At 38.5% G+C, this 27,259-nt stretch overlaps 1 protein-coding gene across 4 annotated transcripts; it reads right to left on the bottom strand.

Moving 5' to 3' along the window:
- Window positions 1-6,415: 6,415 nt before the first annotated feature.
- On the bottom strand, window positions 6,416-26,643 carry LOC101277550 (glycerol-3-phosphate dehydrogenase 1-like protein). 4 transcript variants are annotated; one of them, XM_049695533.1, is made up of 5 exons: window positions 24,572-24,625; window positions 13,621-13,688; window positions 10,319-10,460; window positions 9,641-9,848; window positions 6,422-7,909 (listed from the first exon to the last, which is right to left on the bottom strand). In XM_049695533.1, exon 5 carries the CDS (start codon window positions 7,815-7,817, stop codon window positions 6,762-6,764), a length of 1,056 nt encoding a protein of 351 aa, XP_049551490.1. In that variant the 5' UTR covers window positions 7,818-7,909; window positions 9,641-9,848; window positions 10,319-10,460; window positions 13,621-13,688; window positions 24,572-24,625; the 3' UTR covers window positions 6,422-6,761. The 4 variants fall into 4 exon arrangements, with proteins under 4 accessions (XP_049551488.1, XP_049551489.1, XP_049551490.1 ...); XM_049695531.1 differs by lacking the exons at window positions 9,641-9,848; window positions 24,572-24,625 and adding an exon at window positions 26,614-26,643 and having other exon boundaries at window positions 6,416-7,909; window positions 10,265-10,460; XM_049695532.1 differs by lacking the exons at window positions 9,641-9,848; window positions 24,572-24,625 and adding an exon at window positions 26,614-26,643 and having other exon boundaries at window positions 6,416-7,909.
- Between the last annotated feature and the right edge of the window lie 616 nt (window positions 26,644-27,259).

The raw sequence follows: 27,259 nt of genomic DNA, 5'->3' as shown, positions 1-27,259 counted from the left end.
AAAAAAGAGAAGAGAATAACAATAATATGGATAAGTTGACATGGGAAAGGGTTATCAGTGGGGAAGTTCCTTTCTCTGATTTTTTTTACTATAAAACGATTTAAAGAAACTCAACTGTTTGGATTAAAATCTATCTTGGAAACTAGTGAATACATTTGACTTAATTCATTCAGTGAACATTTCCTGTTTGCATACTATACACTAGGTGCATGTTACATCCTGTGGCAATTGGGATGATGTTTCTTGATTTGTAGTTGGCCTCTTTGTAGGCAGAATTGGCTACATATTTGTGGGGCCCAGTGCAAAATGAAATTGCAGGAGCCCTTGTTCAAAAGTTCAGAATTTCAAGATGGTGACAGCAGAGCATTAGATCAAGTACAGAACCCTTGAAGTCTGGTACCCTGGGTGACTGAACAACTTGCGTATCCGTGAAGCCTGCCCTGGCTGTGCGAGTATGGGCAGTTCACTTTTCACTTTCTCCCTCATAATTTCATGAGGGAAATGGAGGGTACTGTATTTTCTTCTCATAGAGTAGATACATGAGGTAGATCAGATGGGTCTGGTCCTTCCTCAGACTGTTATTTTGCCAAAAGAAAAAGCTCACAGTGTGCAATTTTTAAAAAAAAATAAAACTCATTACTTCTAATTACGGTATCTCATACTTTAGTTACAATGTTGGATAATATGTAGTCACTAGTTAATTATAAAAAGGTATTCCCTATAATGGTTTTCATGTTAAACCTCCCCTTTTCTTGCATATTCATTTTATTGTTTAAAACTTTCAGGTGATAAATTTATAAACTTCTTTGAAATAGATTTTATGTACAGTTAATTTTGGTTTAGTTTGTATCTTGGATTATAATAGCCTACAAAGTAGCAACTCAATGCAGTTTAGTTGAGGAAGACAATTGACTGGTTGTGTTTCAAGGGGATACAGTGATTTATAATGCCAGACTTTATGAATTGCAAGTCTTAATTATGCAAAACCAGAGGGAAATGGTTTATCTTGAGAGGAAAGTGGCAGTTTCCTACAAGCTGTATAATGTACCTTAAAATAATTTAAGTAATAAGTTTCATCTCAGGATTTTCATTAACTCAAACAGCATGTATTATAAAATATATCAGGCTGATGTATTATAAAAATGTTGAATTTTTTTAAGAAAAAAGAGCTTATATAAAATATTTAGATGGAAAAATTTCTAAAGAGAAAATAAAGGTTCCTGATTTATTCATAAAAAAATTATGATAAAATTATCCTTTGTAGCATCAATATAGCCTGAAATTCAGTATGATTATGCTGGGAAGAAGGTCATTCCCTTTTTTAAGACTGAGCTCCTGAACTGATCAGTCTCCTTTACGTGTTCTTCTTCCCACTGTGGTGCTCCCTGTGCTCTGGCTGGTCTCTCTGTAGGGCTGTCTCACACTCCCCCTGGGCAGATGCCTCTGTGTCAGGGACAGGGAAGGCACAATATCAGATGCTCGCAGGAACTGCGACTCTTGGTATTCAGACCTGCCAGCCACAGGCTTGTTCCTTGCTTGGTTCCTGAACCAGAAGAAGCCTGACTGGCAATACATTGAGGGTCTTCTTCCTACCAGGGAGAATGATCTGTAATTATTCTGTCACATTGTCTGATATGTGACAGTGATTCAGTGTCTGGCAAAGCAGAGATCAGCATCTTCACCTCTGTTTACCTTGCCATCCCACTGTAAGTGTGGCCAGTCTGTTGTACAGATCTTCTGTCGATGGGCTCTTGGCTTTTGGTTCTCATTCTAGTTTTTTCCTGCGACTGAATTCTGGATCATGGAATTGGCTGGGACTGAACCTTATTTCTAAGCTCCTGCCAGGTTTTTCTCTCTGGGCCTGGATCCCGCTTCCAGCATCCTTTAAAGAGACTTAAATAGACCTTCATAATCTTACTCTGCCTCCTACTAGGCTGGACAACTCTTTCATTGATTAGACATTGTTCTGTGTGCCCTCCCCTGCTCCTTGAAATGAGATTTGGGGAATGTGGCAACATGCCTAGACTACTTTTAAGTTTACTGTGCTCCAATGGGACTAGTGATCTCTTTCCAGAGTGGCCTTGCCTTACTGTTAGGTTTTTCTCAGCTCACGGTCTTGAAGATCCCGAGTGTCACCAAGGCTTGGCCAACTATAATTAGAACCAGGAAATTGGTTGAGATCAATCATTAATTGCAGTGGCTTAGCAAGGTGTTTTGGATGTGGTCTGAGTTGAGTGGTTATAATTGAGTTGATCTCCTCTATTAAACAATGTGAAATATATTTTATCTATTGGCAAGAAAATTCTTTTGAGATAATAAAGAGTGGAAAGTTCCATTCGGTGAGGAATTTTCTATCTAACTCTACCCCACTGTGGAGTAAAACTCAGTGTGACTGCTTTTCTTTTAGCCACAGAGGCTGATCCATTATCCTTTCCACTGTTGTAGCTCCAAGAGACAAAGAAGTTCTAGAGCCAGTGCAGGGCTTCTGTTCTTTCTTCAGTGGCTCTTGAGTTAGAATTTGCTCCAGAACCTGCTCTAGAACAATTAGGGGCAATTGAATTTTCAGCTCCCATTTGGCAATCGCCTGACTACTAAGGACCTACTCTCCTTTAGCTTCTTCTCTACCCACCTGAGCCTCCTCAGAACCAGAGTTCTTCCCTGGACAAAGCTGACTGGTGATTAACATGACAAAGAAGAGTGCTTTCAGCACCTGCTACCTCCATCTAGGTGCTGGCTTTTTTGTTTCCTGTACCTCAAATCCCTTCTTCCATATCAAAGCCCACTCTCAGATTTCACTTGAGAAAGAGCAGAGTACTTTCAGTACAAAGTGTAAGTCAATAATAGCTATTATCCTATTTTTATGATATATACATATAAGTATACTTATATTATCTCATATATCTCATATTATCTCTCTCTCTCTTTATATATACTATACTTACAAACACAAAAGATATGAAGTTTTTAAAAATAGGCACATTAGCAAAACAATCAGTAGAATTAGGTTAATAAACCAAGATCTAAATAATGAGGATGGGGAAATTTGAGGGAGAGAAAATTTGATTAAAAACGTAGGTCAAGAACACTAGATGTAATTAAGAATTAATTTTTTCAAAAAAAAAAGAATTAATTTTTTCTCTAGGTTATCTGATATGCAAGGCAAAACTACAACATGATCAGGTTTATAACCTTATTTTGTCCCAGATCAAAAGAAACATACCCTTTTAAAATGAGAGATAAAATGTTAAAAAGTAAATACATGTATGCACACACATTGTATATATACATACATTATATTATACACACACTATATATATATTTCTAGATGTTTGTGGAATATATTTATAGAATATATATATGTATTTAGTGTGTGTGTACATATGCATATATATGTATATATATATAGCACATTCCCATGATGTCATTCTCTAGTCAGAGGTTTTAGGCGTTTTAGGACATACCTATTTCTGAAACTGTACAAAAAATGCAGGTCATAAGATCATCCTTTGGTGAAGTCACCTTGGCTTTGAGAGTTAGGTAGGAATAGAGCATTGTTAGTTGTCATGGTTTTGATATTATTTATTCAGTGTTGGCTTTGTACTTCAGCCTGGCCCTGGCAGCCATATTGGCTGCTGTAATGCAGTTGTGTGGATATATTTTCTGCTCAGGTTTGGTGACCTAACCAAACAGGTTTTCTTTGGGTTGAGGGTAACAAGTTAATTTCAGCAACTTTAAAAGTATTTTCTGCTTGTTTTTTTTAGAAGATGTAAATACCTCATTGGGGATTTCTTTGTTTATAGTTCTTTTATTCTTCCAATACTAAGTCAGATGTCATTAGTGGGATTGATTTTCTGTTAGAACACATTTTAATCTGTGCCCACATATATTCCTCTTAGAAAAAGAAAAGAAATATCCACTTACTAATTCATTTACTAGAGTCCAGGGGTACATGAAGATGAAGAAAACGGAGGAAAGACCCATTCACTTTTTTTTTTAATTGCCTTTTTATTGTTGTCAATGAAACCCAGTTCAGGGAGAAAAAAAAAAAAAGCTTACCTAAACAAATAAAATTGTTAAATAAGCTGATTAAAAAATAGGATCAGTAGCATAGGTTTGGGGGATTAAATGTTTATTAAATCAGACTTTTAAATCTTATCGACCTATAATCTGTAAACAAATATAGTACATGTGTAGGTAAAAGTCTCTTAGATTAGCACTAGTGGAAAAACTGAAGATTCCTTTGTACAGTGGTACCTCACTGCTCCTTGGGCCAATGCCATGGGGCCATGTTCTAGGTGAGTTAAATGAAAAACCAGAAGGAGTTTAGCTCAATTCCACCTGCTATGATGGATTTCAAGGCAGATATTTGTTTCACATTATAGTAGGTTGGATTATGGCAAGGCAACAGTGTAGTTTTTACATTCACAGATTGGCTGAAAAAGTATAAATTAAGCTTCTTTTCTAGATGTCTCCCTCTTCCCTATTACCATAATTAGTAAGAACGATGAATTAAAATAAATGGTGGACCACAAGTAGTTATAAAAATAGATAACTTGTAGAGTAATAAACATCTACAGTTAGCAAAGCACAAACATAAAATTTACCTTTTTCCATATGAGCGGAATATTATAAGTATGTTCAAGTGGTACAGTCAGAGACTTCAGAGTGGTAATAAGGCGTTTATAAAGAAAAAACGCTCAAGTACAAAACCCAGAGTAGGAAGCTGAATGCAGATGAGAATATACAAAAGACAAAATCCTAATTCCTCATATCTGATTATCCTACTTAATAGACACCACAATTAATTTACAGCCTGTTATGTATCTTAAAAAGTAACACTTTGTTACCTATGTACAAACTTTTTAAAAGATTAATTATGAGACAAGCAAAAATTGACTTAACAGTGGCAGTAAAATCAATGAAACTTGTATGATTTTGTGTGCTTCCACATACTTCTGTATACAGGAGTTTAAAAAAACTCGTGCAAATTCTATTCAAAAATCATTTCAAGTATAGAAGAAGAAAGTCCCAAGCTGGAAAATAAAAAAGGATCAAAATCTCAAAGTGACTGAAAATCCATGAATATATAAGTGATATTCATAGGTTCCCTTAATATTTATCAAGTGCTATGTAAGGTAACTGTAATGTTATCCTGAAGCCAATCTCATTTAAGAGATACAGCAATTCCCATTCTAATTCTAGATTTAAAAGCACTTAGTCCACACAACATGTGTTTCGGTGAAGTTGACATTCACTTACTCGTACATATACTTGAGCTGTCCTAAGGTCACCTCAGCCAGGAACAGTGTACCTTGGAAACTTTGGTAGGTTTTCTTGCCAAAAGAAATCTCCATAATCTTATATGTCTGGGACTTGCTGGGTTAAATAAACAGGTTCCACTAACAAACTAACATACATTCTACCCCTTCAAGAGGGGTGTACAGATGCAGCTTTTCCCAAACGCAGTGGACCTTTGGAGGGAACACCGGAACCACCACTGGGTCCCAGGACACTCATTTCCTATGCAACATGGTTTGAGAAATGCCAATGTCAATCTAAAGTAAATTTTCTAAAGTAGTGGTTCTCAAATTGTAATGAACACACAGAAGACATGTCAAAGCATAGATACAAGATCCCACTTCAGAGGTCTGGATTGGGACCTGGGAACATGCATTTCTAAGAGACTCCAGGTGAAGCTGATGGAGAGAGGTCCACACTTTGAATGGTATCCTTCTAGATAAGGACCCACACAAACCTCAGCTGCAGGAAGCCCGACTATGGCCTCAGTAAAGGCTGTGTATCCTACAGCCAATTAGTAGGAGGTCAAACCAGCCCAGTGATGTCTGAGTAGGTCCTGGCACCTTGGTAGGGGGAGGACCACTGGGCTTGACTCTGGCTCTGCCCCTACTCACCAGGCAACCAGGCATAGTGACTGCATCTTAAATGATGAATAATAGCGGCCCCCTTTCAGGGGATCTGTGAGGCTCAAAGGAAATGTTTGCACAAAAGTACTACCTGACAAAAAGCATCATACAAGTGTCATTAATCAGAAGAAGGTTTCAGTCACAGCAGGAAAATCCCAGATGAGTTTTCTGTCTTCTGCTACTGCTGAGCCTTTATGAAAGTACATTCTGGTAGCTAATGAAGAGAAAAGAGGCTAAAAATGCAGAAAACTGTAGTAAGAGGAATATATATAAGTGGATTACCTATTAAAAATATGTAATTGTTTAAAATAATAAATCAACCCATGATCGAAGTAGTTAATTATGCTGGCTCTGAGATAGTATTTAGAAGTTACAGTATGTTGATCTTTGAACCCACTCACTCTGCCACTCTACCATGTTAATGCTGGTTAAATTTTAACCTCAAGAGAATGAGAAAAAAAATACCTTCACTGAGATACATATGAATTAGATCCAAAACTTTTAGCTGCGATAGTTCCAATCTTATAAGCTACCACAGTGGGAAAATTTCAAAAGTAATTTTTAAGAAGGGCCTTTAATTTTGGTTGATAGCAACATCCACAAAATGAGAAAGGAACACACGCTCACACGTTCACATATGTGCATCTAGTTGTTGCCCAGTAACATCTTAGCCAATGAACTTCATCTCACAATTCAAAAATGAGCGTGTAAAAATTCATAGTATCCATGATGGGGTTATGATGCTGCAAACATCTTGTTGGCAAGTCCCAGTTTCCACTGAATCCAAATGATTGATCGGAAGGGCAGGCCTTTCCCTGACATGTTGCATAATTCACTTTATATATGCTCTGGATGGCTCTGGAGACAAGACAACATCTCCTGAACAGGCCTACCTTCGTAGCAGATCTGGTACACTGCAGTGAACAGTGGAAACTTGTCCAGCAGCCCCTTCTGTTTGAGGATGCGGTACACCTCAGCGGAAGTCTGAGGTCCTTGCAGCTTCTGCCCATTCAGCATCTCCCTCTCCAATTCTTCAATGGTCCTTCCGGCCCTGGCAAAGGCCTCTGCTACCTTGCGGTTCCGACCCCCATAGCAGGTGGTGATCAGGTCGGCTATGCCGCAGCTCTCCAGAAAGGTGGCCATGGACACCTGGCCCTTGCAGAAGATCCTGGTGAAGGCGATCATTTCCATGAGCCCCAGGCGGATGACGGCAGCTTTGGTGTTGTCGCCCCAGCGGAGGCCGTCGCAGAACCCAGCTCCCACAGCCACAATGTTCTTCAGGGCACCACAAAGTTCAACAGTGTCTGCATCATCAACCACCGTAATTCGAAAATTTGGAGTCTGCAGAAGTTCTTTGAAGAGAAGGCCATTCTCTGTTACCTTGCTGCCGATGGTGGTCTCACAGAACTTCCCAGCAGCCACCTCACTGGCAGTGTTGGCTCCCATGAGCACACTGATGTCAATGCCCATCTTCTCTCGGATGATGTCGGAAATGAGCTTCAACCCCTCGGGACCCTCCTCTATGCCCTTGATGAGGCTGATGCCCAGCGCGCCCTTGGGCACTTTCCCAGAGATCTCGTCACAGATCCTGTGAATGAACTGGTGGGGGATGACAAACACCAGCAGGTCTGCATCCCACACAGTCTCACTGAGGTTCGGGATAGCAACCACATTTTCTGGCAGCTTGTGTCCAGGGAGATATTTTACATTTTCATGGTCATTATTTATGATGTCTGTCAGTTTTCTCCCATTAACTGTTTCTTCAAAGACCCACATCTTGACCACGGAGGCAAACTTCTCAAGTTTCTTGACATTATTACCAATTATTTTTGCAACAGCTGAGCCCCAGTTCCCCGAGCCCACGATGCACACTTTCAGGGGTGATGCTGCCATGGCCAGGCAGGAGCGCTGCAGCCTGGCTTGCACCTCCCCAGCCAGCAGGTCGCCTGTCTCCGCCTGCTCGGCCCAGGCCTGTTCACTTTCACCTAAAAGGTAACAGGATAGTAATATTGAAAGGAGTATCAACTAATAGATACAGATAAAAATTAATAGTATTCTGTGGGGAGGGATAAATTAGGAGGTTGGGATTAACATAAACACACTACTATATATAAAATAGATGAAAAACAAGGACCTGCTGTATAGCACAGGGTACTATACTCAATATTTTATAATAACCTATAAGGGAAAAGAAACTGAAAAAGAATATATATATATCTCTGAATCACTCTGATGTACACCTGAAACTAACACATTGTAAATCGACTATACTTCAATGAAACAAAAAATTAATAGTATTCTACCTATAGTTCTTTCATTTTTTAATTATATTTATGAATAATTTGATGAAAAAATCAGCCATAAAGTTAGAATTCAAAGAACTTACTCTTTTAGAAGCATTTAACTTAAGGTAAATATGATTTAGCAATGGGTATTGATCTTCCCTTGGCCCTGGGGCATTTAAGACACTGTGCCCACATATATGAACATGAAACTGAAAAACTAACCACAGCTGTGGTGTTAGTGGCTTCTCCTCTTAGAAATTCTTTCTGATATTTTTGCACTCTTTCCAGATCTGTTGCTCCCTGGAGTCATGTTCCTGGATCCCTGGTAGCTCCTGGCTTTACTGGTCTGTTCCAGGTACTTGCCTTAGGGGCATTTGTTCTGATGATCAGTTTGGACAATTAACCTTCATCCCAACACTTCAGACAATATTTTGTTATTTACACATTACATTCATCATAGCAGTAGTTAAGAGATAACTGTTCTTTACCCAGTAGACTGCTTTATTTTTAAACCTTTTTGCCTTCTTTCTTGGGGAAGTAGAGGGCATTTAAGAAGCATCCCTGGTATATACTGTGTTGGATCACTCTTATTTTTATATCCTGTCTTACATCTAGGTGAAATCTGTAGGTGTCTAAACATATCAGTGCTTTTTAAGAGGAGAATTAAATAGACATTCCCTTAAGGGGAATATTCAGCATATAATTAGAGACAAGGTATAAAGGGCAAATACTGCAGGGAGATATATGTGGGGTTCAATTCATCCTAAGATGTAAATGACTGATACCTGATCCTTTCCATAGTCACATGGGTGGTGATGAGTGGGGGCAGAAAGAAAGAGAGGTGGAAAGAGACAGAAACATACACACACACACAGACACACACAGACACACACACACACAACAGAAAACGAGGATACTACATGTCTTTAGAAGAAATCTGGGGCAATGTGGAGCAGGAAGTTTGGGGTGGGGTGTGGAAGAGATGAACTCAAAGGCTGGGAAACTTCATAAACTTTGCCTACTTCAAAATGGTGTCAGAAATCAGCTCTGCATAAAATGTAAATAAGTTTTCCATTGTCCTTCTTGTTACTTGCCTCCCTTGACCAAAATAATTGGAAGTTGATTGTACATGCAGATTTGGGAAGAAAACTCTGAAGATTCAAGTGTATAAAGAGCCAATAATCACCCCGTAATGTGGAATAGGCACTCACCGATCTTCATTTCCTTCCCCACCTCAGGCCCTACCTGCTTTTCCCTGTCGTAGTAAATGGCACGTCTGGACTTTGCAGTCATTGTGATTCCTGTATCTCCCTCAGACCCGGGGGGATGTGGGGTGGGCACTGCCTTCTCATCACACTTACAGCGTAAAACGCAAATTTGTTCCCAAAGCCTACAGGCCCTTCAGGATTTGGCTCCTGGCCAGTCTCTGACCTCATGTCCTTCCACTTGCTCTTCATACTCCAATTCCATTGACTCCCTGCTGTTCTTGGATCACACATTCATGCTCCACCTCATGGCCCTTGCGCATGGAGTTCTCTCTGCCTATGGTGCTCTTTCCCTGGATATTCATCCTGTTCACTTCATTCAGGTTTCTGCCCACATATCACCACGTTAGAGAGGCCTTCCTTGGTCACGCTATCTAAAATAACACTTCCCATTACTCTCGGTCTGTTTATCCTGCTTATTTTTCCATTGGTGCATTTGCCGCCTAACATGATATATAGTTATTACATATCATTATATGATATATTTATATATGTATTGATATTGCATGTTTCCCCCACTAAATGGTGTTATATCTGTTTTCTTTATATCTTTCTTTTTTGTGGTCTCAGGATTTGTTAAGTGAATAAATAAATGGACAAGCAAGACAGTGACTTTCTTGGAAAGTAGCCATAAGCTAGAACCATGTACAGTTAAAACAGCATTACGGTAAAGGCAAGGATAAATAGCAAGTAATTGCATTGCTTTCAGAGTGCCGGTTGTGGAAACTACTTATTGCCTAATCCTAGGTACTGCCAGCTGTTCCTGGCCTCCAAGCAGAGGTGTTACTACCTGGTGGGCCAGAGGCCAGAAACGGTAACTTGGTGCCTCCTGGGGGAGACTGACCCTCATGTAGAAGGGAGATAACAGTAATCCGGGGAAGGTCTTTGCAACTTCTTGAACCACAGGTTTCTGATGAATAGCTTATGGAGCAGATGCTTTCTTGAGCAAGGGCAAAACACAAGCACTTAAAATAACAAAACAAAACCTGAAAGAAACAATGAGTAAGAAACAATGAGTACCCATTCTGAGGAATTGTGGGGAGGAAGGAGAAAAGTTTCAACAGAAGTGCTATGGTGATTATCTTATAACTTGGCCTGATAACACAAACTGTGGTGGTGGCCTGTGGGGACATGCTCCAGTCTGGGCTATTTAGAACAATGGTAAGAATGCCTTAAAAATAGAAGAGATAGACTAATTACCTACTTGTGCAAGGTAAAACCATATGACCTTTGTAGACAGAGAAGTCCCTCTGCCTTTGTCAAGTAGAGAATAGACTTGAAATATACTGATATATATATTGTGTATTGAATTTGGGAGGCCATGAGTGGCCAGGCTCTTAGTATAGAGGGAAATGTGAATTTCAACCTCAAGATGAATTTATGGAACATGAGAGAGCTCAGCCAGGGCAGCAATGAAAGAATTAGAAAATAAAATCCAGGAAGAACAAAATTCAAATTTGAGTCAACAGTTGTCTTCCAATTACAAAGCTTTCTTTTGTAGACAATAATGAACTGCTGTTTATCCCCTTGTCTTTGAAATCCCCGTTCTCATCTACCCTTGTGAAACTTACACCCTTATTATAGAGCCGTTCCTCAAATATGTGATACTCTGCTGCCTGGAATGTCCTTCATTCCCCTTCATTAGCTCGTGAAACTTGTAAGGCCAACTGGCCCGAGGCAGGGGAACACAATCAGATTCACAGGTTGCATCAGACCGAAATTCTCCGGACCACCCAGTTCCAGAAACTGACCTGGAGACATTCTGGACTACCCAGTTCCAGGAACTGACCTGGGGACTTTGAACCCAGCCCAGCCTTCCCGCCTTTCGAGGGGCGGGACTAACGGTCCCCCAGGATACCCGAAAAGACCACCAAATAAGGAATACCCTGCGCCCTCCCAGATTCACCACACCCCTTTCCCTTCTTACCCTATAAAATCTTGCCCAACCCTCGCCCTGGGTGCGACTTCTCTGGCCCCTTTCTCTCGGACCAGTGAACCTCGCCCGGGAGCGCTCCCTAATAAAGCTCACTTGTAGCTTTCCTCTGTTTCGCGGTGCCGTTTGTTAAGATCCGACCCGACCTTACAAAACTTACTTCCATTTCAAGGCAGACCCCTCCCCAACCCTTGTAGAAAGGCAAACCTTCCACATTCTTCTCTTCCATGGTACTGTAATTTGTTCACACCATCACTCTCCCATGTTGGTCTGCTGTAGTACTTTCAAGGCCTGTTCTGATAGCCTGAGAGTTTTCATAAATGCAGGCATTGTCTTATTTATTCCTGTCTTGTTTTGGCACAAACTAGATTTTTCAGCAGATTTCACCTTTTCTAAAAGATCTTTCCACTGCCCCAATTTTAAGGTGATATGTATCTCTGACCTTCTCTACTAATTACTAATATTTTGTTTATACTTCTCCTGATGGCGTTTGTCACAGTCTGCCCGGCTCTAGAACTGCTTGAATTTGTATCTCTCTCCTTCAGAAGATGCGGGTTCCCTTGAGGGCAGGGCCCATGTCTGATCTTACGTTCTCTGATGTGCCTAGCATAGTGGCTGGTCCTTAGTGAATGCTCACAATGTTTAAATTGTACTGAAGAGATGTAGACTTAGGCTTCCAAATGAAAACTTCTTATCCTTTAGATGAGAAATTGCCTGTCTGTGATGGCTGTTGATCATTGGTTTAGGTATCAAAATAGGATGTCTAGATTATTTCCTGAAGGTTATGTAATTAAAAATGGAATAGTTTCATATCTTTGAAATGGGAGGGATAGATATCATGACCTTGCACGTTAGCTTATTTTCTATTCAAAATCTAAGACCTTTCCCTGTACTTTCATAACTAATTTTTAAAATCATGTTTGCACTCTACCTTAATTGATCATTTAAGTGCTAATTCAAACACGTGCAAAGTTCTATACAGAAGAGAAATTAAAGAGAAATTCACAAATGCCAAAAGCAATTATACAGGTTAGGCCACAAAAGACCATGGTGCATTCAAAATCAAAATCCTACCAGATCCAAAGGACTGAACTGCTAATAGTGGAATTTCAGACACATGGGGGATGGGTGTGACGGTGAGATTTGATCAGTCCTTCAGAGTGTACCATGGAGGCTAAATGCCTGCTGTATACTGAACTGGTAGGAAGAAAATAAATCTTGACATTCTTTCCTTACATGAAACTAAAGTCCTTTCTTCAGAAGGGACTCATACTTAAGCTATAAAAATGTAGAATAATCTATGGGGTCTTTTCTGCATTGCTGCTTGCTCTCTTTTTTACCTATGGTAAGGCACTTAGCCAATCTCACTTGATTGCATGACAGACTTTACTCCTCCATATAAATTAATTCAATTCTCTACTCTTTCATTCATTCTAATTTTAGACATAATATTGTTACAGAACAGTTTTTTCAACTGGAAGAAGATGAAATACAGGTTCTGTGTCTTTTGGGCCAGCAAGGAATTCCCTCCTATTTCTAATGTAGTGAATGGTTCTCTTGAAGTACAAAACAAGTCAAGGAAACTCTCCTTTTTGTTATTGTTCTTGAAAATCTTGCTGAATCAATGTGGTTAAAGTTTTTTACTTTATTTTGCAGATCACATAAATGAATTCCCCTCCCTCCCTCCAAGTCCCAGTTGGCACATATAGTTACTCTTTAAGATATTATATAGTTTGTCAGTAATTGAAGGGAATATCCAATATTTCTGGAGGGGAGAAAGAGCATTGACTTTTTCTTTTAGTTCTTTCAAATGCGAGTTTAAGAAATTTTAGTATTTGGGAAATATATCAACTATAAACCAGAGATTCCCTGAGGCCTGATTTACTTTAAAGATAGTATTTTTGTTTTTGCAAATAGTATATTCTAAATTCATTAGCTGGCAGAGAAGATATTGCAGAAATGGATTCATTTTGGAATTGCACTGTGAAGTCATCATTCTGTAGATGGCTCTGTATATTAATTGATCTAAGTTAGACATTTTTACTAACAAAAGGACTGAGTTTCTTCAGGACTATGCTAAATTGTAACTCAGATGCATTTCCGTGTTGCACCTTTCACCAAACAAAGCTCATGCATGTTGATGCTGATCCTTGGTTTATTCTGTAGCTTCCAGGAAAGTCTAAGAAGTATATATTTCTCAAATGCTTCATTACCTTTCGAGGATAGTCTGAATTCTTGTACTTCCCTTCTACTGAAGTTGCATTTGTTGGTCTTGGATTATCTGTCAAGAAGAATGGGAGAAAAAAAAATTGAATGTAAGCTTCATGAAGGCGTAGGCCATCTTGCTTGTTGCCTTCCAAGTGTCTAGCATAGATTAAAGGATAAATAAGAATGTAATAATTGCTCATTAAATGAAAGAAAATCAGTGGTTTTCATGTTCAAAATCCCATTCTTTCTGTAGGAGATGTCCCTTGCTGCTTTAGATCACAGTGATTAAGAACAAAGAGTTTTGGCATCAAGCAGGCCTGGATTAACTCTTGACTTTGGTCAAGTTACTAAATATTTCTCTAAACCTGAATCTTCTCATTTGAAAAGGTGATAAATGGGATGCTCTTTATAAAGCACTTTGTAGTGTTTGGAACATGATAAACTCATGATAGATGAGCTTTATTATGAACAGTAAAGTTTACAGGACATTTGCCTGTATTGACACATAGAAAAACCTACTTCAACTAAATAGAAAGCAACTCAATGCCATAGTTGTTGGGTTTTTGTTGTTTTCACTTGCTTTGTAATGAAAATGGAGGAGACCCTACTAGAGCCCAAGCTATATTTTATTCTTGAATTATATAGCCTGCCTGTGTGTGCCTGGATAGTTGAGGGTCTTATCAGGGGGTTATGTATATGAGGAATTATGTTGCTTCCTGGAAGGGCCATCATAACAGAAGAGATTTGAGGCACATTGCCTTAGTTAAAGTCAAATAAAAAGTGTTATTCTGGGTGTGGTGCCTCCAGTTGAGCAGTCAGCTCCCAGGCTGGGCTCTAGGGTGGAAACCTAAAATAAGAGTGAGCGAATAATAAAAGCTAAAAGTAAAAACTAAAAATACCATTTAATGAAAATCTCTTTTGATCTTTGAAAACATATCATCACTGTCATTGGTTTCAGCAGCAGTGATGGAGACAAGGGAGAAATGGCACCATCAGGAGGGCATAGGATGCCAGGATAGCCCAAACTAGCAACCACAATGAAGACATCTTCAATCTCCCTGACTCTTCCTGGCTACACTGTCAGTATATCTGCTTCTGCTTGTATGTTGCTAATGGGCATCTGTGGCCTAAGTACCAGTATAGCAGTGAGATAGCACAACAAAAGATGGAAATGTTGATTGCCAGCCACATAGTAACAGAGAACACTAGGTCAGATGTACAGAGATAGTACCTAAGGGACTCCTAGATAGATTAGTATGAAATTCGGGGAAAAAGAAGAGTTCCTACACTATTGTAAGTAAATACAGATAAAACAGAGTTTTGAGATTGGTAGGGTGACCTTATTTTTGCCTGTAAACTGTGAAGCATGACCTACCTGAAGAGGAAATAAGTAAATGTAAATTGTAACTTAAAAAAAACTCAGAAGACGATTTTGATTTGATAGTAATCCAGAGTTCTATGTTTCCTACATATCCTAAGAAAATGATTGATTATCTATCCTAAACTACATTGTTTTAGAAAAAAACAAAGACTAATATTTTAGGGATTTTCTCTGAATTTCTGATTTTGTTCCCTGGAATCAGTTACAAGATTCCTACTGAGAATTGTTCAATGAAAATCTGATCTCCCACAATTAGTGTTGCTCTATATCTTCTTTGGGATCATCATAAGATGATGCTCATGAAGAATGAGTGGATTAAAAAATGTTGGTCCTACAGGAAGTGAAAAAAGGATCACATTATGCTGTGCTTTGTTTCTCCTCCCCAAGGTTTGGAAAATATGAGGGCATATGTCCTTTAGTTTTATTAGAGTTTTTCCATCAGTGAATATTTTTGATATGATTAATCCTGAGTTTCATAGAGTTATAGGTTTCATTATGTTGATTTAATTCAATAGATCAATCAGTGTATTTGGTCAGAGAGAAAGTTTGAGAAACTTTGTCTTACCCGAACTGATTGATCTTTGAATAGACTGACTGGAGTCACTTGTTTGTTTAACATATTGTAAGCACAATAACCACAAATCCTGATACACACACACATAGCTCTCAGATCTCTCTATCAATATATATGGAATGATAGATATAATTTTAGAAAGAAAGAACTGGTTATGCATATGATTTTAAAATTAAAAGTTGAAGATATAATTTTGAAAATTGAATTTTACTGAAGAAAAACTAAGTGATGGAATTATTAAATTACACATAAATCTTTTTTTAGAAGACATACCACCTCCCCAAAATCCTTCCAAACATTTCTTTCTCTCTCTTTTTATGTATATATAATATTAATGTCATAATTTTTAAAGTATGTATTTCAACTTTATAAAATATTCATTGTCTATAATCTATGAATGATTAGTTTAAAAATTAAAGGTTTAGATGCAAACAACAGAAACTGACTATGGATAATAGAAAAGTAATTTTTTTAGAAAGATATAAGGTATGTCTCAGAATTGATAGAAAAATATTGACAACATTTTCCTTATGATCCTCCTGGTGGAGTATCATGCTGTATCAGTTAACTGTTGCTGTGCAACAATCCATCTGAAACTTAATGATTTAAACAATGGGTATTTTGTTATTGGTCATGAAGTTTGTAAGTTGGTTGGATGATTTTTCCGAGCTAGGCCAGACTTGGCTGATCTTAGCTAAGCTCACTCATGAATCTGCTGTCAGTAGGTGCATCTGTTCCTCCCTGAAATGTTTGGGAGCTAGTTGGCTACTGTCTACAGTGAGAACGATAACTAGGCCACCTGTCCCTCCAGTGGACTAGCCTAGGTTGTTATAGTAGCTAGGGAAGGACAGAGGGAAAGAGAGAGAGAGAGATTTGTATGATGTCTTGAGGTCTAGGTTCAAGATTGGCATGCCATCACTTCTGCCACAATTCTTTGGCAGGATCAACTCAACAGGGAAAATAGAATCCACTTCTTGATGGGAGGAGCTGCAAAGTCACATTGCAAAGGGTGTGGATAAAAGAGGTTGGGGAGAGAATTGGGGCCATTCTAGTAAAACACCCTTCTGCCTCCTCATCCCCAGGTCCCCAAAAGCTTTAGTCAATCATGGCATCAAACTTGAATTCCACAGTTTAAAGATCTAAATCAGATTCAAATATGGTTCATTAGATGTAGCTCCTTTTGATACAGAAACCTATGAACTGAAATGACAAGTTAACTACCTCCTACATACCTAACACAGAGATAGCAACAAGATAACCGCAGACAACACTCCTGTTAAATAAGAGAAGAACGGGAAGTACATAGCTGTCAGTGGTTTGCAGAAGTTCTGAATTCCAGCTGGAAACATGCTGCCAGGTCTTCCTCCCCTGGAGGCTGGGGATGTTGCTTGATTAGACCTGGGTTCTTCTCCCTGGGAGTGTCCTCTCAGCCGCTTTGTCTCTGCTGCTTCTTATGAGTAGCACTGCAGTCCACCCTTTTTCATCACTTTTTGCTCTACTTGTTCATCCTTCCTTACCCATCACCCCCTGACTACCTCTGAAGAAACAGCTCATTTTGGCTAGCAGATTCACTTTTGTAGCCTGCTTCCTTCTACAGCAAGCTGAAGGCCAAGACCTCTTTACAGTTTGAACAGTCTATTCCTTTTAATCCAGGCTAGTGGTGTTTTCACAACTTTCTGATATGTCTACGAATTGAATAAAATTTCACTACATTGGACAAAACCCAAACATTCCACTTTCTCTAGACTTGGTGCTACTTTGGGACGACTTCTGTAGAACCAACTCTGAAAATTCTGATCAGTTCTTTTTTTTTAAGTTAGAGGATCTATTAGGAACCACCTAATTCTTTCACAGACTTTAACACTTGATTTCACTTTTTTCCTCAGGCTAAGGAAACAGGTGATGAGAAACAGTTTTACTTTCCAACTCACTATGTTATGGTTCATATGATATTTCCTCCAAATTCTGCTTTCAAACTGGTTGGTTATTTCTTTATCTTATCTTTTTTTCCCTTCCAGTGTCATATCACATGCAGCTAAAACACTTTAAACATTTTGCCTGGAGACTTCCTCAGTCAAATCCAAATGTTCATTGGATATGTTTTACATCTTCCATTAAGCCAGACAACTGTTTTGTCAACTGTGTTGCTACTCTGTAACATAGGTCACCATAGTTTCATTCGCCAGTATAATTTCATCACCATTTTTCCAAATTTGCCAATAGTTTGCTATTTGTTTTTCAGGCTCTGCTTCTTACCAAGTCCCAAATCCAATGGTATATGTCTTACTTTTTATTAAGGCAGCATCCCCTCCTAGGTATTAACTTCTATAGAGATGCTGAATAATAAACCACCCCTAAAGGTAGCACTAAAAGCTATAAGCACTTCATTATTGTTCCTGAGCCTATGGGTCAGCTTGGCAGATTTGATCTTAGCTGGGTTTGCTCAAGGGTGTGAGTCGCTCAGAATGGCTGGGGTTGCCTGAAATAGGATGTTTGGTTGCTTTTGGTTGATGGGGGCAACTCATTATCTGGCAGACTAGCATAGGATTGTTCTCATGGTACTGGACAGAGTTCTAAGAGAGAGAAAGTAGAAATATGTAAGAGCTTTGGAAGTCTGGGCTCAGAAGTGGCCCACTGACACTTCTGCCCTTTCTATCGGCCACATCAAATCATAAGGCCAGTCTAGATACCAGGAGTGGGGAAACAGATTTCATTTCTTGTGAGAAAATTCAAAGTCATGTAGCAAAGTTATGGATAAAGAAAAGAGTAGAGAATTGAGGCCGTTTTTGTCATCAATTCACTACAATCTCAAACTCTGCGAAGTTGGTTTTCCTAGTGCAATAGAGATGGCTTAGGGGTTCTGCGGAGTCAATTCTGTGGGCTATATGCTGCAACCTGGATTTTCTCAGAAGGAGCACAGTAGTTCTTAAGACATGTACTGTAGAGTTGTTACATATAGTTCCATTGCCTGTCACGGGCAATAGTGGAATAACTCCTAAAATACATTGGAGTTTATCTCAATTGTTACACCCAATAGCTCAGATCTTTGGAATTGGAGCACACCATTGAAGTTGGAATTGGAGCACACCATTGAAGTAATGTCTAATGCTTTGCTAGCCCTACAACTTCCTTCGAAAAGTACCTGCCCAGCAAATTTAACCCAAGATATGGTTAAATTTTGCATACTCAGAAAGCAGAGGCTTAATTCCTTCAGGTGTTTTAGGAAGAATATGGCCAGGTATCACAGAATCACTGTTGGTGGCATTGTATTTTGACATGTTCCCTAAGATTTCTTCTCCTTGTTCCCACTGCTCAGCTCCCTTGCTCCTTTCTCCCTAGATTTCCATATGAGCTGCCTTAAGGGAGAGGGATTAACCAGAATAAGAAAAAGTCAAATTCTTGCCATTCGAACTTCTAAGAAGACACCTGACACATGTCATCAAAAGCCATGATTCTGGCACAAATAATTGTTTAGTCTGAATACTTGGTCAGATTTTTCTGCCCTTGGGAGTAAAGATACACTCAGTTGATTGAGGGAAGGAGTGAAGTTGAGAAAAGAGGAGAATAAAAGTAGTTGTTGTGAATCCCTGAGAAAGGGGTATATCCCTGGCTTATTCCCAGGTTGGAGTTCTCTGTGTTGGAGGGAATAATAGAATCTAAGAAAAGTTTGAGGCCTCTATTAAGAAGAGGGATCTAAACATTTTCACCCAGGTTGTAATCAGGACAAACTACAAGTCTTCCCAAGAAGCTGTGAGTCCAGGATGGAGCCAGAGCAGAAACATGGCCCTAGTTGAGAGAGATGTATACGCAGCTGCGTCCTGCATCTGACTGTAGGGTGGGGACGTCAGCTGGCAGTGCCTGAGCTTCTTGAGTGATAACCAAAAGGGCTGGAGGACTTGGAGGCATCCTGCAGTTCAGTCATGCTGGGCAGAGAATGCATGGACCAGGAGAACAAAGGTCATGGAAGGGCCACTGATGTCCAAAACAGATTGTGATACATCCCAGCTGAGGCTACTATGGCCTGAGGAGGACTGAGGCTAAGATGGTTTAACCCCTTGAAATTAAATAAGCAGGACCTCCCCTCTGAACTATCTCCAGGAGAATTCTGAATTGACTGAATGTTTGCCCAAATGAGATTGAGTAAAATCCAGAAAAGACAGAGTTTACTTTGAACTGGAAAGATCAGTGTTTCTGTTATCAATAAAAATGGGGGTTGAGAGTTAAGTACAATTATAGAAATACCCTAGTTCACTGATTCCAAGACACACATTTTTTTTCACATTTTAACATATCTGAAACTGAGATGCAGCTCACAAACCATGACATATCACAGTTTAGTTTGCAGTGATTTTTCTTTCCTAATGGTACGTAAAATAACAGTGCATCTTACAAATGATGGTGTCTTAAATTCAATAAAACACAATATAAAGGAAGTTATATCTTTGTATACTTGGGATTCGTAAATCTCACTTATTAAAACTGAAACTGCTGGTATTTCAAGACCTATAGCTCAGCCCTTCTTGGCATTTATAACTCTTCCTTTTTTCACAGTGACATCTTTACTAATAGTCCTGCAAGGCCAGGGAATGACAGCTTGAAGTTGTGTTGGTATCTAAGATGGGAGGGACTATAGCTGCTGCTCAGAGATGAGCTGAATGCCACTTGGGGCCAAGGTGACAATGTCATGGGGCCATTCTGTGAAATGTATTATATACTTTCTATATAATTAATATTACATACACTGAAAACAGTTTGGAAAGCCACTTGATAGTAATATATACCCAGACATAAGATTATGATTTTATTTTTATATATAAACTATATATATCTATAAGTGTAATAATCTGCTGTTATTTTAAAATTTCTATAATGGATTTTTTTTATAAATTGTAAAAAAAAATGATTTTTATAAAAGAATGATGCCAGGGTCCTATGTACAATTTTTAGGCCACTGCTACTGCCCTCCGTTCCTTTGCTCCAAAGGTCACTGGCTAAAGAATATACATCCTCTGCCTCATTTATACCTTTAGAATTTCATGAGCTGTTCCTTTCTAAGAAGCCCATATTCAAACTACTCATTTGCTACTTCTTATTCTTTTAACATCTCTAAAGTAGATAGTAAGTGCTAGTTAATTGGTCAGCCAAACAATGTGTGGGGAGAGTTTTAAGAAATTGAAAAACATATTTCTAGGGAATATACTGGGAGAATATTTATACATAATTTGTTCTATAATATATAGTAGTAATTGCAATCCCAGGATACTAGGCACATTACATTTCAAATAAGATTTACATTCTTTGAACTCAGTTAGTTTATTTTGTAGTTTATTTAATCCCTGATCAATAAATTACAAAACTCTAGGCAAGCCATTCTAAAATACTATGCTTGTAAAATCTCAGGGTGAGGGACTGCATGCACCTTCAAATCTATGTTTTACAATGTTCATGATTTTATTATTGTCTTCACACATCCTATATATTCAATAAGCTATTACTGAACAAAGTGTATGTCTAAGCTAATACTCTACACTATAAAATAGTATTACACATTATGCTATAATGTTGGAATTTTATGCCCCTATAAAATTGTTTTAGGAAATGATTTTTGGGTCCAAGCTTTAGGCTTTTTTCCCTTGAGTGCATCTCATTTTAAAGCAGTTTAGTTGGCATTTATTTTTCTTGAAAATCAAACACCATGAAACATAATAGAATATTGATCACCTTCTTTTACTGTTTTCAGAATCTATTATCTCTGTTGTTACACAGAGCTGTTAATACTGCATGGTTTGGTAGCTCTCCATGATTCATGGGAAGATTGTAGCTGAGGCCTCATACCATGCACAAGGTGGCATCCAGGACACCTACAGAAAATTCCTTGGAGACTTCTTTGAACTCCAGATCTAGCTCAGGCAGAGTGTGACTTCCGTGTCAAGATTTTGGTCCTTTCCTAAATACAAACAACTATGATGACTATACACAAGTTTTTTGTAATAGTGAATTTTTTGTGTCAACTTGACGGGGATGCCCAGATGGCTGGTAAACAATTATCTGTGCATGTGTCTGTGACGGTGTCTCCGGAAGAGATTAGCATTTGAATCAGTAGACTGAGTAAAGAAGATAGAGCTCACTCAGTAGACTGAGTAAAGAAGATAGCTCTCACCAATTTGGGTGGGCATCACGTAAGTCCCTTGAGAGCCCGAATAGAACAAAAAGGCAGAGGAAGGGTATATTCACTGTCTTTGCTTGATCTGAGACATCCTCGTCTCCTCCCTTCAGACATTGGCACTCTCTTATATTTCAATATATATCCTGTTGGCTTTTTTTCTCTGAAGAACCCTGATTAATACATTTCTCCACCTTTTTTCTCCTCTGCCACATATGACAGTTGAATTTTACATTCATGACAAAGTTATACATGTAGACCAAAAATTTTGTAGGTATTTGGGGATATTCCTAAAACTGTTAGGAGGAAAAGACAAAAGCAAATAAAATAATAAAATAAAAAGCCCACACAGACCATGTATTGATATAATAGTCATGCAAGCTTAATCCCCAATAGGTGCTCTTTAAAGAGCTTAAAGGATGGCCCAGAAACATTTTAAAGGATGTCTTAAAGTTTTCTAGGTACCTACTCAATAAATAATACAAATAAAGATAGACAAGCGAATATATAGTGTATATACTACTGAAGGAAAAAATTCTACTTGATTTAATTATAATTCTACTTGATTTTTAAAAATTGAAGAAAGGTTGGACTTCATCAAAATTAAAAACCTTTGTGGTTCAAAGGATTCTATTAAGAAAGTAAAAAGAGAACTCATAGAATCATGTTTCATATATCTGATAAAGAACTTGCCTGTAGAATATGTAAAGTCTTACAATTCAATTTATAAAAAGACAATTTAACACAATTTAAAAAAATGGACAAAAGACCTGAACAGACATCTCTCCAAAGAAGATATACAGATTACCAATAAGCACATAAAAATATTCTCAGTATTATTAGCTGTGAATAAAAAATGTTGCCTGCCATATCAGTAAACAAAGGATGTTGCAGCCATCAAGCCATCACATTATAGCCACCCAGATGGTGAGCCCTGAGGGAACTCAGGATGGAGACAAACCAGCTGCCAGCTGCCAAGCCCTCGACCACTGCAGCCACCCCCAGTGGTACACCCTGAGGGGACTCAGGATGGGAAAAGAACAAGATACTGGTCCTAGATAGCTATGGTACATATCAAAGGAATGAGTTCAACTCTTACATCTTCCTATACGTAGAAGAGTGCCAAATTCCTTGAGATATCTGGTTTTCTTTAGTTAACAGTAATGTTTTGAAGTTCCAACTACCTGGTCTTTGTTGCAAAAACTTCTATATATCCTGGCTCCTCCCTTACCTCTTTGTAGCAATCTCTCAGAGCTATCTGAGAGGCTGAATCCCGGGCTTAAATCCTCCGTTTTGTTCACCAAATAAAACATAATTCTCAACTTTTAGGTTGTGCCATTTTTTTCAGTTGGCATAGTCATTAGGGAGATGAATATCAAAACCATATATACTAGGATGGCTATACTAAAAAAGACAGATAACGAATGTTAGAGAGAAAGTAGAGAAACTGGAGCTTTCATATAACACTGGTGGGAATGTAAAATGGTGCAGCTACTCTGGAAAACAATTTGGCAGTTCCCCAAAAGAATAAACATAGAGTTATGATAAAGACCCTGCACATCTACTTCGAGGTGTACTCCCTAGAGAAATGAAAACCTATACACATATATTCATAGCAGCATTATTAATAATAACCCCCAAATGGAAACAACCCAAATGTCTTTCAACTGATGAATGGATAAACAAAATATAATATATCCAAACAATGGAATGTTATTTAGACATAAAGGGGAATGAAGTACTGATACATGCTACACCATGGATGAACCTTGTAAACATTACGTGAAGTGAAAGAAATCAGTCACTAAAGACTGACTTTATATTATTCCATTCATATAAAATGGAATAGACAAACATTTGTCCAGAAAAGACAAATATTTAGAGAGAAAGTAGATTAGTGGTTCCCTGGGACTGGGGAGGTTGGGGAGAAATGAAGAGTGACTACTAGTGCCTATGGGATTTCTTTTTGGGGTGATGAAAATGTTCTGAAATTGACTGTGGTGATAGTTGCCCATCTCTGTGAATATACTAAAAACCATTAATTATGTGCTTTAAATGAGTGAATTATATGGTATATTAATTAATCCTCAATAAAAATATATATATAAATTGAAGGGCATGTTCCTGGTTCTGCCAAGAGGCAGTGTTTCTGTTTCACCTGAAATGAAGTAGCCCCATCATTCCTCCCAGATTTTCCTTCTTACAACTAAAAATCTCTGGATATAATACAACAAGCATAGGAAAACTGAAAGGTGAAAATAAGGTCGGCAACCTAAGGACCTCAGAACTTTAGGAATGACACAGTGGTGACTTCTCTGGATTTCCTCATTGCTTCCCATATATCTCAGACAGAGTATTTCAGAGGCCTCCAACACAGAACGGTCAAACACACAGACAAAAAAATAATAATAATAAAATAAAAAGGCTCCAAGGAAATTTTTCCCTTTAGGCAAAGTACTGAAAAAGTGTGTTTTAACAATAGAAAATTGTTTCGGCAATACCCACCTTACTCTGGCCAAACACCAGTAGAAAAATCACCTTCCTGCCTTTCATGCTTCCACTATCTCTTCCTACCCTCTGTCCTGAGGAGGTAGGCAGCATGCTCTGATTCCCCCACTGTGAGCTGTTGGTGGGACCTAGCTGGAAGCTGTTCTTCCATCTCTGCCTGGCAGAAGCAGGCAGCACTTATCTGATTCCCCTGCTGGTGTATTATTGGCAAGATGGAGGGGGTAGTTGATCTTCCATTCCCCATCAGGCAGAAGTAGATAGTCCTTTGATTCTCCTGCCCAGGTAGTATGAGTGAGGCTGCCTGCAGGAAGTGGCTCTTATATTCCTTACCTGGTAGAAGTATATGACACTCTGATTCCCCCTCTCAGGCTGGTGTTGGCAGGGTCTAGTGAGTGAGCTGAACCCTACTCAGCAGCAACAAGATTTAATGAGGTAGTGTGATGTCATCTTATGTCAGCAGAGCCTGGTGGGGAGCTGAGCCTCCACCCCCACAAGGCATTATGAGGTAAATGTGGTGGCAGGCAGTGCTAGTTGGCACTCTGTTCTCATCCTCTCCCTTAGTGTCAGTGGGGCCCTGTGTGGAGCTGAGTTTCTGACCCCACCGTGTAGCAACAGAGAAGTATGAGTCAGCCCTCTGTTTACTCTGTCTCTAGTGGCAGTGAAGTCCAGAGGGGAGGTGATTTTTTTCTTTTAACATCTTTGTTGGGGTATAATTGCTTTACAATGGTGTGTTAGTTTCTGCTTTATAACAAAGTGAATCAGTTATACATATACATATGTTCCCATATCTCTTCCCTGTTGTGTCTCCCTCCCTCCCACCCTCCTTATCCCACCCCTCCAGGCGGTCACAAAGCACTGAGCCGATATCCCTGTGCCATGCAGCTGCTTCCCACTAGCTATCTACCTTACGTTTGTTAGTGTGTATATGTCCATGCCTCTCTCTCGCCCTTTCACAGCTCACCCTTCCCCCTCCCCATATCCTCAAGTCCGTTCTCCAGTAGGTCTGTGTCTTTATTCCTGTCTTACCCCTAGGTTCTTCATGACATTTTTTTTTTCTTCTTAGATTCCATATATATGTGTTAGCATACGGTATTTGTCTTTTTCTTTCTGACTGACTTCACTCTATATGACAGACTCTAGGTCTATCCGGGAGGTGATCTTAAAAGCTCCTTCAGAGCCAACAAAGCAGTGCAAGGCAGTGCTACACTTTTGCTGGCATGACGTTGGAAGAGCCCAGAGAGAAGTTGATCATATACACCCACCCGACCCTCACACTATACCTAAAAAGGGGGACTGCCTACTGAAAAAAGATTCAATAGGACCCAGATTCTCATAATATAATATGCAAAATGTTCAGGGTATAACAGAAAATTACTCATCATACCAAGAACCAAGAAAATAACAAATGAATGAGAAAAGAAAATCTGTGGACACCAACACTGAAATTGATCAGATGTTGGAATTATTTAACAAGGATTTTAAGCAGCCATAATAAAAATGCTTCAAGAAGCAGTTATGAATTTTTAAAGAAAATGAAAAAAAATAGAAAGTCTAGATAAGAAATAGCAATTATTAGAAGGAACCAAATGGAAATTATAGAACTGACAAATATAATAACCAAAATAAAAACTCACTAGGTCACCTTGATAGTAGAGTGGAGATGACAGAGAGTAGAATCAGGGATCCTAAGTGCAAATCAGTAGAAATCACCCAATCTGAATGATAGAGAGAAAATAGACTGACAACAAGAACAATAACAACAGAATGTCAGGGAAAATAAATAAATAACAATAAAGCTAACATTTTATCATAAGATTCACAGAAAGAGATTAGAGATTGAACCTGAAAAATTAGTTAAAGAAATAAAGGCTGAAATTTTCCAAATTTAGTAAAAGACATAAGCTTATGGATATAAGAAGCTGAGTGAAACCAGGATTGGATAAACCCAAAGAAATACATGCCAAGATGCACCATATTTGAACTTCTAAAAACTAAAGACATTAAAAAGTCTTGAAAGCAGCTTGAGAGAACAACATATTACTTATACGGAAACACCAATTTGGATAACAGTGGATATATCATCTGATACTATGGAGGCCAAAAGGAAGTGGCATAACATTTTTTCAAGTACTGAAAGAAAATAAATGTCATCAGTGAATTCTATATCCTGGAAGAATATCCTTCAAAACTGGAGGGAAATAAAGATATTTTCACATGAAGGAAACCTAAGAGAATTTGTTGCTAGCAGACCTACATTCAAGAATGACTAAAAGAAATTCTTTAAATAGAAAGATGGTAAAAGAAGGTCTGAAACTTTCAAAATGAAAGAATATCAGAATAAATAAAAATAGAGATAAATTTAATAGACTTACTTCTCATGAGTTTTGTAAATCATATCTGATGGTTGAAGCAAAAGGTATAATGCCAAGTGATCTGGTACTAAATATATGTAGAGAGAAATACTTAAGACAATTATGTTTAAACAGTAGTTGGGATAAAGAGGCATAAATAGAAGTAGGTTTCTACACTTGAAGCGGTAAATTGTTGATATCACTAAAGTGTGATCAGTTGTGTATGTATGTACAATATGTAGAACCTAGAGCAACCGCTAGGAAAACTACACAAAATTATATACTCGAAAACTATAAATAAATCAAGATGGAATCCTAAAATACGTTCCAATAACCTACTAGAAGATAAGAAAACACAACAACTGAAACAAACAGAAAACAAATAATAAAATGGTAGACTTAAGCCCTAAGAAGTCAATAATTACTGCTATGGACTGAATGTGTCTTCCCAAAATTCATATGTTGAAGCCCTTATGTAATGGTATTTGGATCAGGAGACTTTGGGAGATAATAAGGTAAGGAGGGTAGAAGCCTCATGATGGAATTAGCATCCTTATACAAAGAGGATGAACACCCTCTCTTTCTCTTTCTTTGCCATATGAGGATACAATGAGAAGGTAGCCTTCTGCAGAGCAGGAAGCAGATCTTCATCAGACACTGGATGTGC

This window comes from Orcinus orca, chromosome 12, assembly GCF_937001465.1.
Source record: "Orcinus orca chromosome 12, mOrcOrc1.1, whole genome shotgun sequence".
In the NCBI taxonomy this organism is placed as follows: domain Eukaryota; kingdom Metazoa; phylum Chordata; class Mammalia; order Artiodactyla; family Delphinidae; genus Orcinus; species Orcinus orca.
The sequence above is the reverse complement of the archived record's forward strand: the minus strand, read 5'-3'. Positions and strand labels throughout refer to the sequence as shown.